At 42.1% G+C, this 12,330-nt stretch overlaps 1 protein-coding gene across 1 annotated transcript in view; it reads right to left on the reverse strand.

Annotated features, from left to right (window-relative positions):
* Window positions 1–1,223: 1,223 nt before the first annotated feature.
* The window catches only part of atrx (ATRX chromatin remodeler), a 43,641-nt gene continuing 32,534 nt past the window's right edge, over window positions 1,224–12,330 (reverse strand). The window contains 5 exon segments of the mRNA XM_046848870.1: window positions 1,224–2,559; window positions 3,113–3,241; window positions 4,245–4,340; window positions 4,845–4,961; window positions 7,836–7,985. Of these exon segments, the coding sequence (XP_046704826.1) occupies window positions 2,335–2,559; window positions 3,113–3,241; window positions 4,245–4,340; window positions 4,845–4,961; window positions 7,836–7,985 (717 nt within the window). The 3' untranslated portion in view covers window positions 1,224–2,334.

Genomic DNA, 12,330 nt, shown 5'->3' on the forward strand with positions numbered 1-12,330 from the left:
CTCGAAACTGATAACGCCACATGTATTCTTGCTGAACCAGCATTTACAGATTTAACCCCTCACATACACTTTTATTGTTATAATAAGCAAGAATATTCTAGGAAGACTTTCCACAAAATTTTGAGATGTGGGTGTGGGCATTTATACCTTATAGCATTAGTGAGGTTGGAGGGACTGGTTTTCCAGCTCAGGTGCAAGATGAGTTCTTTTCCCTCCAACCATGGCAAACCTTTGGCTTCACGGAGCTCACTTTCCAAACGGTCATGCTGCAACTTTGTGGTAAGACCTTAATAAGGACCCACATATGGGTGTGAATGTTACGTGTCCACGTATTGTTTGCTATAGTGTATTTTGCATCGTTTAAAAAGAGAATTTTATTGTTAACGTCCATAATTTCAGCATTACTAATACACTCGGGGGGAAAAAAACAGGCAAACATTATAGGATATATAAAGATTTGTACAGCGGCACTTAAAAACGAAACAGGCTTCGGTTTTAGATTTCGCTTCGTCATAATTCCGTAGCAGAAGTAAAACAGTTTTGTAAATTGTGTTTTGGGACAGTTTTAGAAACTGGGTGTTATTTCACCTTTTTTTGTAATTTTATTTATTTATTTTTATCTAGAATAAAAGACAGTTCTCTGACTCGAACCTTGACTTCAACTGTCCTATAAAACATCATTGGTTCCCACCGTACTCATGCTCCACCCCCAGCACCCCCAAGCGTGGTGCCTGCGAGAAGCTGCATGCAATCACAGAACTGATTGACTAACCTGCACCGCAAGTGTGAAAATTGAACAGTTATGTTAATTTACTGTGCTGATTATTTCCCAGCGCTCTTCTTTACCAAAGTGTTTTGTTCATGTTTTCATCCAGGTGCAAATTTCACGAGTCTTCAGTCAAGAGCGTGAGGTGAGTTGAGAGTCTGGTGAAGGATGGAATCATTTTCAGAGGTTTTTACAACGCAGACTCTCACCCCTAGATCATCAAATGTTATGATAAAAATATTACAAAAACAGTATATCTTTTGGTACCAAATTAATCCACACTATAACCAATAGGATTCATGTAAAATGCCTGTGGATGACTTGAGATTTGTGTCACCTGAAATGAAGGATCATGGGATTTGTGCTGTATCACTGTATCCAGGCGACCAACACGACAAGTGTTTGAGAAAATGCATAAAATAAACAAACACCTAATGACACCAATGACACTACTAAATGCAAATCACCCTTTTGGTCACTTTATTTAAATGTAATATTAAATACTTATTCTAGTAAATAGTAGCTCAGATAAATGGCAAAACAAGTGGGTATATTTGCTAACATGAGAACATTGTGAGGAAAATGAAAAGTTGATCTACGTTTCTGAAATGCACCCTGTGCAATCTAGAGTCCAATTAGAAAGATCTAGGTCACTTCGAAAATGTGCTGAAAGGAGATTATGGTAGCCTGAGGGCCAGCCTAATATGGTTAGTTAGCATTATAAGACAGATGCAGCCTAACCATTAAAAGTTGCCTTTAAATTACAAGGAGCACAACCAGTCATCTCAGAGAGACGAGAACCTGCTAAGACGAGAGGATCGAAACAAATGAACAGTACGACACTATGCTAGGCATCACTTTACAACAAGGAATCAGAAGTTACAAAAGTCCAGGAAACCTGGCAAGCAGTTTTAACAACACGGGCATTCCATTACAAGTTAAGCAACGACAAGTGTAAAAGCCTAAAAGCGTAATAGAAAAGAAGAGTCTGTTCAGTGTGTTTGAAAACAACAAACTGTCGATGTTAAGGCCATCACTGCATTTTTTTCCCCCCTCCTTTTGTTTAAGGTGTTTAGAACAGTGCATCTTGGGCACTGGGCTTTCACAGCACCACTGATCATCCACTAGTAGACAGATATTATGCAGTACCAAGTACTATTCTTCTAGATCACTTAGAACATACGTAATGAGCAACACAATGGTCCACAGAGGTTGTAAGTTCTTAGACGCTTTTTTTTTTTTTTCTTTTTTTCTCTTGACCTGTATAAAACAAAATAAAAAAAAAAGAAATCAAATAATGCACAGCCCTTATTTAAGGGGAAAAGAACAATGCAATGCTTAAAAGCATTTTGGGAGAATATTTTAAATATGTTGAGGGAAAAAAAAAAGGAATAAAACAAAACACTAAGGCTGTATATACAGAGAATTACAAACCATACTGCCAAAGTCTTCTAGATATCCATCCCAGAATTTTTTACGGGAGCTCAAAAGGGGCAAAAAGGGTCCAAGCGTGTTTTTATGGGATGCCCACAGAGGAGCTGGCCAAAAACAAAAAGGAGCACAGGCATTTACAGGCCCTTTGAAGGCCCTGGGTTCTTGCCTATCTGGGGGGTTGGCAGACCCTGGAGGGCACCCAGCTGTTGGTATAGGCCCAGCAGGTCCATCTGACTCATTCCCCCAGTGATGCCATTCTGAATGGCCAGCTGGTTCATCAGGATCCCCTGCCTGGCAATCGCCAGCTGCTGCTCCTGAACCTTGCGATTGGCGATCACCTTCTGCACGTACATCATCAGCTGTAGGGGAGACGGAGACGAGGCGGTAAAATTAGAACTCGACTAAGAGAAGCGAACCCCCCCCCCCCGTAATGGTCATATCCCAAGAATAAGAAAAAGCATTTTATACTTCAAAACACAAAAGTATTATTTTTTAAAGGTACCTCAAATTTTAAATTTAAGACTGAACAACAAATTGCCCAAATTTGTTTATTTTTTATTCTGTGTCAACGAATTGGATATACAAAACCAGTGCTTTCTCAGTAAGTCGCATCGCTATTAGGAACGTCTAAAAGAGTTAACTAAAATAAACACAAATTAACCATTACCTTTGTCCAAACACTGAAAATACCTTAAACCGAACTTTAACCCCGACCGTTAACCTCAAATGGGCCTGAAACGCAACCCGAATAGTCATACTGTTGTGAAATGCTCTTAACAATATCAAAGGTAAATGGCTGACCGCACCCATGTGCTGCATGTTAGCCAGATTGAGAGGAACCGGCCCGTCTTTGCGTGGGGTACTGGGAGAAAATGAGGAAAAAGACTGAGACTGTATATAAAAAGAGATTACCGTCTGTTGCTTGTTGAGAATGTCTCTGTACACGGCCTCTCTGTGTTTCAGCTCCATGTCGATGGCTGCCTGTCTGGCCAGAGCCATGCCCTGCACCTGGGCCTCTGACAGATTGGGATTCTCCTTCCACTGCCAAACAGAAAGCCACCTGTTAGTCTGGGCTCTTTGAATACACATGCACAGCCGCTCGGGTATAAACCATATTTGTGGCGCATCCACAAACATGGAGAAAACTTCTTATGTCTTTGATATCCCTACTCTACAGCCAAGCAAAACTGAAGCGTGCACATGAAGGCAAACCTGCCGTGCTCAAAGCATTCCTCAAATAACTGACAGTAAGAGCAGGAAAAAAAAAAAAAAAAAAAAAAAGGAGTAAAGGATGTGAAACAAATGGCGGTTTTCTATTCAATATTAAAGTGCAATACATTTTACATAGCACATCTGAGTAGTCACAAAATGCTATTTATATTTCAAATAAAAGCAGCTTTTCCTAATTCATAAAGCAAATCACGTTTATATTAATGCACTGGTTCTAAATACATTGTTTCTTCCATAATTTGGTTTATTGTTGATAAAAGCTTTCCATGAGGAGATGAGTTATTTGACAGCTTTTAAACGAGGCTCCATGGCAAGTGTGTTGTAACAGTCAGAGGTAAAAACTTTCTTTCGGCTTCTCCCGTTAGGGGGCGCCACAGCGGATCCTCCGCACGTTTGATTTGGCACATGTTTTACGCTGGATGCCCTTCCTAACGCAACCCTCCCCAATTTATCCGGGCTTGGGACCGGCACTGCGAGTGGCTGGGGTTGGTTCCCTGACCGGGAATCGAACCCGGGTCGCAGCGGTGAGAGCGCTGCATCTTAACCACTAGACCACCAGGGGACCGTCAGAGGTAATGTAACAGTCAGAGGTAATGTTTCCTAATACAGCTAGAGCGCCTAGTGATAGAAAACCGCTATGGCATAAGAATAAAAATAATTAAAGCAGCACATGCTGTTAATGAAAAAGAATCAGCTTCCTGGAGTAACAACATCCTTTAATTAAAAAACTGCATACTTTTGCCTTGTTGAATTAGCTGAATAATAACATATTACTCAAAAGTTTATTACACCATCTCTCCTACTCATTACTTACCACCTGCCCGACAATATCCTCAAGCGACTCCTGGGGCATAGACTTCAGAACGTTGGTGGCCTCCAATACCTTCTGTCGACCCTGGTTGATCAGGTCCTTTATTAGAGAATTGCAGGGGGGGGAAGGAAGATAATTCAATATTATTCGCTGGTTTGAACAGTACATGCTTTTTGCTTGAATAATTAGAGTATGAATATTAAGTATGAAAAACCACAGTTTGCTCGCCTAACAGTCTTTAACACTCTTTTCGCTTCAATACACAAGTTTCTGGGATCTGGGACACGCTGTATAGTTTTCCTGAATGAACTCGTTTAACTCACGATTTACATAAACACCACGTTTCTCGTAAATGCGCCGCGAATGATTTAGACAGATTTGCTCATATCCAGTTTGATAATAAATGAGGTCCAATGACAAACATGGTCTTCTGTTTATAATCCGGCCGAACATACCATGCTTTCAATAATACAATGGCAATGAAGGGATCCATAAATAGCAGCTGGCAACGATGTGCGCCAACTGCGAGCATCCGGGGCAGGCGCATCAAATTAGCTGAGGAGCTGTGGCATGCAAAGTGTGAATGCAGCGCTCATTACCAACCTCCAGCTGCTGGTTGGACATGGAGGCCAGAGCTGCCACGTTGAAGGGGAAGTAGTTTGACGTTCCTCCGATGCCTACAGAAGAATATGCCGGCTGGTTGAAGCGCATGGAGAGACCCTGGAACAAATAAAGACACCGTAGGTTTAGCATAGATGACTAGCATTATATTGAAATATACTTATATTAAAAATAATGGCGTATTTTAGTCATATCTATAAAAAAAAATAAATAAATAAAATAAAACATTGTATATCCAGGATTCTTGAATCACATGAAAATTCTTTGGTATTTAAATCTACAACTGTTTTGCACAAAAGTTTATTTCAAATAAAGAGTCTGTAGTTCTGAGACACTAAGTAGACTACACCGAATAAAAGATTTCCAAGTAGATTAACGGATAGTTTTTCCAGCTTGAAATAGACGAACAAACTGTCCTCTGTCCACGCACGGAGGTTTCAATTACCCTAAGATATAAATGCCACCGTATTTCCTCCCCAGAGTCTAACTGATGACTCTCCTTAGATAAGCGGTAAAACATCTTAAAGGTAACACCACAAATCCATTCCACATCAAACTCCACATTTAAGACAGACCTGTACAATACACGGACCAAAAGTCTGTTCCCTACACGTGCGCTTCACGCCGAAATGTGCCGCACTTTACTTTGATATGAAACTTGTACGTTCATCAAAGCGCCCTTTCACGCAGTCTTCACTTTCCGTCCGCGCGATGTGTCCGCCATCTGCCGCCGAGCTGCGGCTAACAATAACGGTCACGGCTTTCTGCCGCGGCCGGCAGACGGCGATCACCGGCTCAGAATGTGCGTTTGAAAATGCAAGGGTGAACGTTCACCTCGTGTGGGCACTAAACAATGCCCTCGCGTAACAAAAGGTCAGGGTCTGCGTGCGAGTGCGTGTCCCTGCAGCAGATGTTTACGGCCTGTAGATTTCTCTCTGTGCGTGCTTTTTATAAACACACCCTGATGGTGAATGACCACTCTCTCCCTAATGTGAGCCAAAGCAGGTGCGCTGCAGCAGTGGAGGGGTCATCACCTAGCACAGCTGGCCCTCTATTGGAAGTGTAATGCAAACTGTGAATACATATACAAAATGCATACATACACATACAGCAATCAGGTTTTTTTTGTTTTTTTTTAACAATTCATATTGGTTCTATATAAATTGTGTTTATTTTTGAAACTCAATTACAGATGAGATTTGGTTACACAGCCCAGAGCACATTTAACAAAACACTGAAAACCCTCAAACCATAGATCATCTTGAGATTCTCGAATCTGATTGGTCAGTGTGTTAAGAAAAATCTCAGTAACTCCGTGGCTCCAATACAAAGTGAAATGACTTTTTAAGACCTTTTTTAAGACTATTAAAGAATGAAATTTAAGACCTATTTCACATCAAAAACATGTTGGCATTAACCGAGCCCTATATTCATTTTTTTTTTCTCAAGCCAAGTATCGCTAAACTTCCCCATAGCTGAAGAATAAAATCTGTTTTACGTTTGTTGTACAAACCAAGAGAGATTCGTGCCAATAAAATAAATAAATAAATAAATAATAAAAAAAAAAGCTGATTGGCTGTTGCGTGTTGGTCTCAATTGTAGAGCCAGCGAATTATATTTGGACTAGCAAAAGAAAGAACTACACAACCAAAGAAACAAACAAACAAAAAATGTTGCGGGATCGTTTCAACGAGCATTAGAGATAGTGTTGCATGAACATCGGAAAAATGAAGGCCTGTTTAAAATTATTTAAGACGTAGAACAGTTTAGACCTTTTAGGGCCTAAAGTGTAGACTTTTTAAGACCCCGCGGAAACCCTGTGTACTCCAACAGAAACTCCATGGCCAGTCTCATCACACAAGCTTGTAGCGGAGTATTACCTTACATTAGACACTAACAAAAGTATGTGGTAAACACATTATGTGCTAAGTGATATTAAATATATTCACATGGTCCTTGTGGTGATTTGAGCTTGTAACGCCGGATTAAACCCGGTTCTACATAGACCTCATGCAGCATAGGCATTATAAATAATCAGGATGATTCAAAAGTTTAAACATGTCATCAGACTCTGCATTAAACTTAAGCAGGTATTAAAAGAGTAAAAATCTATCTACAGTTAAACTCCTTTATTCCAACTGATTAGAAATATGCGTAATAATGATCGTCAATGGGGTCTCCCTGGTAACGCACACAACCCAACAGTGGAAAACTGGAACGTTTCCCCTTTTGTTTGCACACAATTACATATTTTTCTCGGTGCGGTGCTCAAGGCAATAATAAACCGGGATTGCGGTCATAATGCGCGTGATTGCTGCGGCTCCTGCTTCCCGTGTCCAGCTGGTTAAAAAGCTACCCTGATTACCGGCAGATCGGATTGCAATCAGATGTGAAACCCGTTACCGTGATCATATCCATTTTCCACGTTCTGATTCTTATATAGTAGACCTCGAGGTATTTTCAAGCGTGCATCTCGAAAGGCCGTAAATAAAAAAGACTTATATATAACAGTAAAACAAGATTTCTGACACCTGGTTTTCTCAATCGGATGCAAAAAATAAATAAGTAAATATCAGCTTGATGTTTAGAAACTCAATTGACCCTCAAATATTACCCTATCGAAGATCAAGCACCAAGTTATTTATAGACCATTACATTCCTTTTTTTGACTGGTTTACTAACAAGTGCTTCGTCCAGAGCCATTAGTAAGGTGCTGCAAACACGACCCAGAAGCCGTATCGGAAGAGCTGCACTGGCACACCACCATCGTTCACTACCTCTAATGAAATGCAGCATTGATAACCACCCATACTTTCAATACCTCTTAGTCGTCTAGGCAATCCAGACGCATCAAATAAATAATCCCAAATCCTACTTGCCATCTGTGCATAGCAGACTGCTGCAAAAAGCCACAACCAAGGAACACAAATCTTTTAGACCAAACAAGGCATTCTGGGTAAGAAAGAGACTCACCTTTTTCTCTGCCTCGTACTCGGCCCAGGCGGCTTTACGTTCCTCTTCACTCAAAGCCTCCTCCTCTTTGTGGTCCAGCAGGGAATCATGCTCGTGGTAGCCCACAATCTGATCTTTAAAGTTGTGAAGTAGCTCAGCCAGAACAGGGTCCTGCGAGAAAAGAGAACAAGTGAGCGCTCCTGCAAAACACCCGACAACCGCAGCTGAACTCGATCCTCCAGTCCTTCAAGACTCGCTACGAGCGCTGCCGTTTCTGTGCCGAACTAGTCGAGTCTGAGCACGTTCCGCCAGCGCAGAACAAACCCCTCACTGCCCATTAACAACCAGCAGAAACAGACCCTTACTTGCCTGTCTGTTTATTTAAAGGCATCAAAAACATTTAATCAGAGACAGGGAAACATCTTAATCCAATCACAAATTACAAAGCACGGTTTCGACAGCTGGGCCGCAGCACCGAGTTCGAAAGCTGCTCGGACACGGTTTAAGCGGACTTTGTTAGGGTTTCCATGACAACGCTGTTATTAAAAACAATACCTGAGTAAAAGTTAGTTCTTAGCCAGCCGTTTCATGCAAAAGATGGTTAAAATTACACTTCACCACAAATGTTTGCTTTCCTTTGCCTTGCCTCTGCTTCACTTTAAGTGGACCTTTCCTATTTGGCAATGGCATGGGTCTTGCTGTCGTATTCAACACTTTTTCGCTCATACAAACAAAATTCATCACGCAAATTAATAAAAAGATGAAGAACAGTTACAGAGGGAAAAGTGATTGAGGGCTCAAACAAAAAGTAACAAGGCAACAGAAGAACTAGATGCTATACAGAGAAGGCTATTGAGTGGTGGTGGTGGTGTGTGTGTGTGTGTGTGTGTGTGTGTGTGTGTGTGTGTGTGTGTGTCTATTTATGGTAAAACTACAACCTAAAGATATCGGGGCTCGAACAGGTAAAAATAACCCTGCCATGTTTTCCGCATTACGCGACGGCATAGTAATGGACTGCAGAGCTACAGATCCCTCCACATCAAGTAGTTCGGCTAAGTGGACTTGATGGCTGAAAAATAAAAACATGTGGCAAAAGCAAGTACAATCAGTGACGGCCCGGCCTATCCCCTCCACAGCCCGAAATCATGGCTGCACGTTCAGTCAATCCTAAATTACTAATTAAAACATGACAGAGCACCGAACCCCCTCCTCCGCCGCACTATCAACGCTCGAAGACCTTTGCGAACAACAAATCTTGAAGGTACGTTTACTTCACTCGACATTCACCGTAAAGGACGATTTTCCCTGCGAAACCTATGTGGAGGTGTTCCCAGCAAGAAGGCAATTTCATGATTAAGCTGTTGCTTACATCTCCGGCTGAACATATTTCAAACACACCGCCTGCTCGACGTCGTAGCCCAGAGGCAGAGCAGGAGCCTGGACTTAACCGAAACGCTCTTCATTGCCGAGCCAGTAAATGGGTCACAGAGCTGAGGGGGGTCGAATGACGGTGGCGCTGTCTGGAGAGAGCTCACGGTGCTGGGATTCCTGATTAATCTCCGAGCTGGAACTTCCCGGGTGGTCCAGGCCGTCTCGTCAACCTGCCCAACATGTGCATCTCGAGCTGAGCCACTAATGACCATAAATGCTGCCCGTACCACGGGCTAGTCCTTTTGTATAAAGACAGCTTAAGCGAATGCTATCGTTTTACCTCCAAGTAAAAAAGGTGGTGTGGGTTAGGCAAAATCATGAAATGAAGAGAAAAAAAACCCCAAAGAAAGAAAGCAACATTTATTTATTTTTTGCATAGGGGGTGAAACAGGGCCTGCAGCAACAGCAAGGGGGGGAAGGGACAGTTTTTGGCTTTTGTTAATAGGACTAAACTCTCAAGGATGGTCCCAGCTGAGATCCCAGGCAGTATACTCTTTGAATTTTCACAATATTCTCAGAGATCTACATGCAGTGAAAAAACACAGGGTTTTGCTTCCAGGGAGGCGAAGGATAGAGAGAAACTCAGTCTTGGGTGCAACTGCCAGGGTGTGAATTCAGAGGTTCATCTGATGTAGCTGCCATTTTCCCGTGTTTGTCAGATGTTGAACAGCCACTACAACAAAAAACCCGACATCGCTCTTAAATTCAGATCGAGATACGAATGATTTGGAGCAGATAAAAACGACTTGCGGCATTGGGTTACACCCCTGGTCCTTGGCCATTCTTTATTTAGAGTGATCTCCTTTCTTTTAGACAGGCTTATCAAACAAAGAAGGCCTGAATGACCCTCGTAAAAGGTGTGTGATTAGCAACATCTGTAGCATTATCTGAACCAGTGCTACAAGGGGGGGGCGCGGGTGGGATTGGCTAGTTTTGCTTAAGCTTTTGTGTTCATTCAGGGAATTTGTTTAAAAGGCTCTGGCAAGCAAGACCATGAATACTTGTAATGAAATCCCAAATAAATCCTGATGGTGTTTTAAAAGAAACTCTAAGCTTCAAAGTACAAAGTACAGGGCTATTTTTCCAGTGTTTATGTCTCAAGTATACCGCTTTATATTTGCTTCGAATAAGTAAGTTTTTTTTTCTTTCAGCTGTTACTGCCCAATTTCTCAAACCCCGAGGGTACCTCTTTTAAGCATCACATTATTCGCACGTGTTTCCGATCTCTCGCTATAGACACTATAAATGTCATGGGCTCTTCGGAAAGGTGGAGTACTGAGAGAGAAAAATAAAACAAGAGCTAAAAGAAATCTCGCCATCTCTCACTTATTCACTGCGATACAGAGTCTTCAAGTGACCAAGTTACAGCAACTAGTACAGCACACAGAGCATCACCTGAATCTCATTATTTGTTACTAGAACCATCCAGTTTTCTAATGATAAGTGATGGCTAAGAGACTCTGCTAAGAGCAGAGACTACAGATGAGAAGGTTGGAGGGAGAGAGAGAGAGAGAGAGAGAGCGAGAGAGCGAGACTGCTTAAGAGGTCATGCTAATACTACAAGCAATTTTTAAATGCCAATGCATCTATCTGAACTGCATTCTGAAACTTGTTGTACATGATCTTTGGTGGATTTCTCATTAACATGACATGAAGCATCAGTGGAAATTGAACAAGTGAGCAATGTCCACCAAAAGCTCTAACAAACCCACATACACGGGTTTCGGAGAACAATGCAACACAAGCAACAAGCACGAAATGCATGACTATACTGGTCGACAAACTCCGTCTGCAAAGAGAGAGATTTCAGTAGACACTGCTTTTTTGACCTGCAGGTGCAAGATCCACAGCAAGCAAAGGCTCCGGGGGCAGGAGGGCTTTTTTTTTTGTTTTTGGGTGGAATGCAAGAGCTTGAGATATTTGTAATACCTGACCTTAGCCAGTCAAAACAGCTGCACACAAATTATACACATAACCTTATTGCTCTATTATAAACAGTCTCCCACAAGCTGAGCACTTCACTTTTTGGCATGACTCCTGATGTTCGCCTTCCATCACGCCAGACTCCACCATCTTTCAAACTTTGGCTGATATTCAGCAGTCAAAGGCAGCCGTGTTGTATACCAACATTCAGTGGCACTGAAATGAGGAACTAGCAACAAGCATTGTGCTTCACCATGATTATTGCATTTCATCCCCAGTAAGGAGTGAAACATAAAAATGTCAGTGCATGGGGAGGTGGGGGAGGGTAAGAAACATCTGGGGAGGCTTATTAAGACTGGTTCCTGCAGCTAATTATCCTCAGTTGAAACCTGGTCCTTTGCTCGATGAGGCCCAGTCAGCGGGGAACTTGGAACGGTAGCAATATTACTACGTTCCCACCAATGAACGGACAGGAAGACGGGGCAGGCCCCACCCTTCACTGTCAGTTGGCTCAGCCCTGAAGCCCAGGTACATAAAAGAGCTGCAGCAGGGCCTGAGGCAGCTTCAGACCCCTAGCTGGGTGGCTCTCGTGTCTAGGCCATGATGCTCTTCTTTGTCATTACGGTGGAAGTCTGCAAGCTTCCTTTGTCTCCAATTAGTTTCTCTGAACAGTACAGGAGCATCCTGAATGGGTGTTTTGAATAATGACCATTCATCAGAAAAAAAAGGGAAAAAAAAGAAAAAAGAAGGGGGACGCAAAGTTTACGGTGCTGCTTTGAAAACTTCAGAGGCAAAGCGGTGAATCAGTTTTTAACAGATGGCCTTCATGATGGCGGGCTTGTTTCGGTGAGGGGAAGGGAGGTCAGAGCTGCTGCAGGCCACATTCAGATGCAGGAGGGCTGACTGAGCAGGATGTGTGCAGTACAAGAAATGGGGGGTAGGGGTGGTTTAAAAAAAAAAAAAAAAAATGTAAAAAATCATATAACATTTGTATTCGGGGGAGAGGAATATCGCAATATTTAAATATGCTCATTAACCTCCGGATTATTCATGTCTAATTAAATGCTAAAAGTAGTAAATAAACAATTGAACCATGATATACTTTGCAGGGTGATGAGAAAAGGGGTACAAGTGTGGCAAGTTTTAAAATATTTCTTCTGTT

This window comes from Silurus meridionalis, chromosome 5 (genome assembly GCF_014805685.1).
Source record: "Silurus meridionalis isolate SWU-2019-XX chromosome 5, ASM1480568v1, whole genome shotgun sequence".
NCBI lineage: Eukaryota > Metazoa > Chordata > Actinopteri > Siluriformes > Siluridae > Silurus > Silurus meridionalis.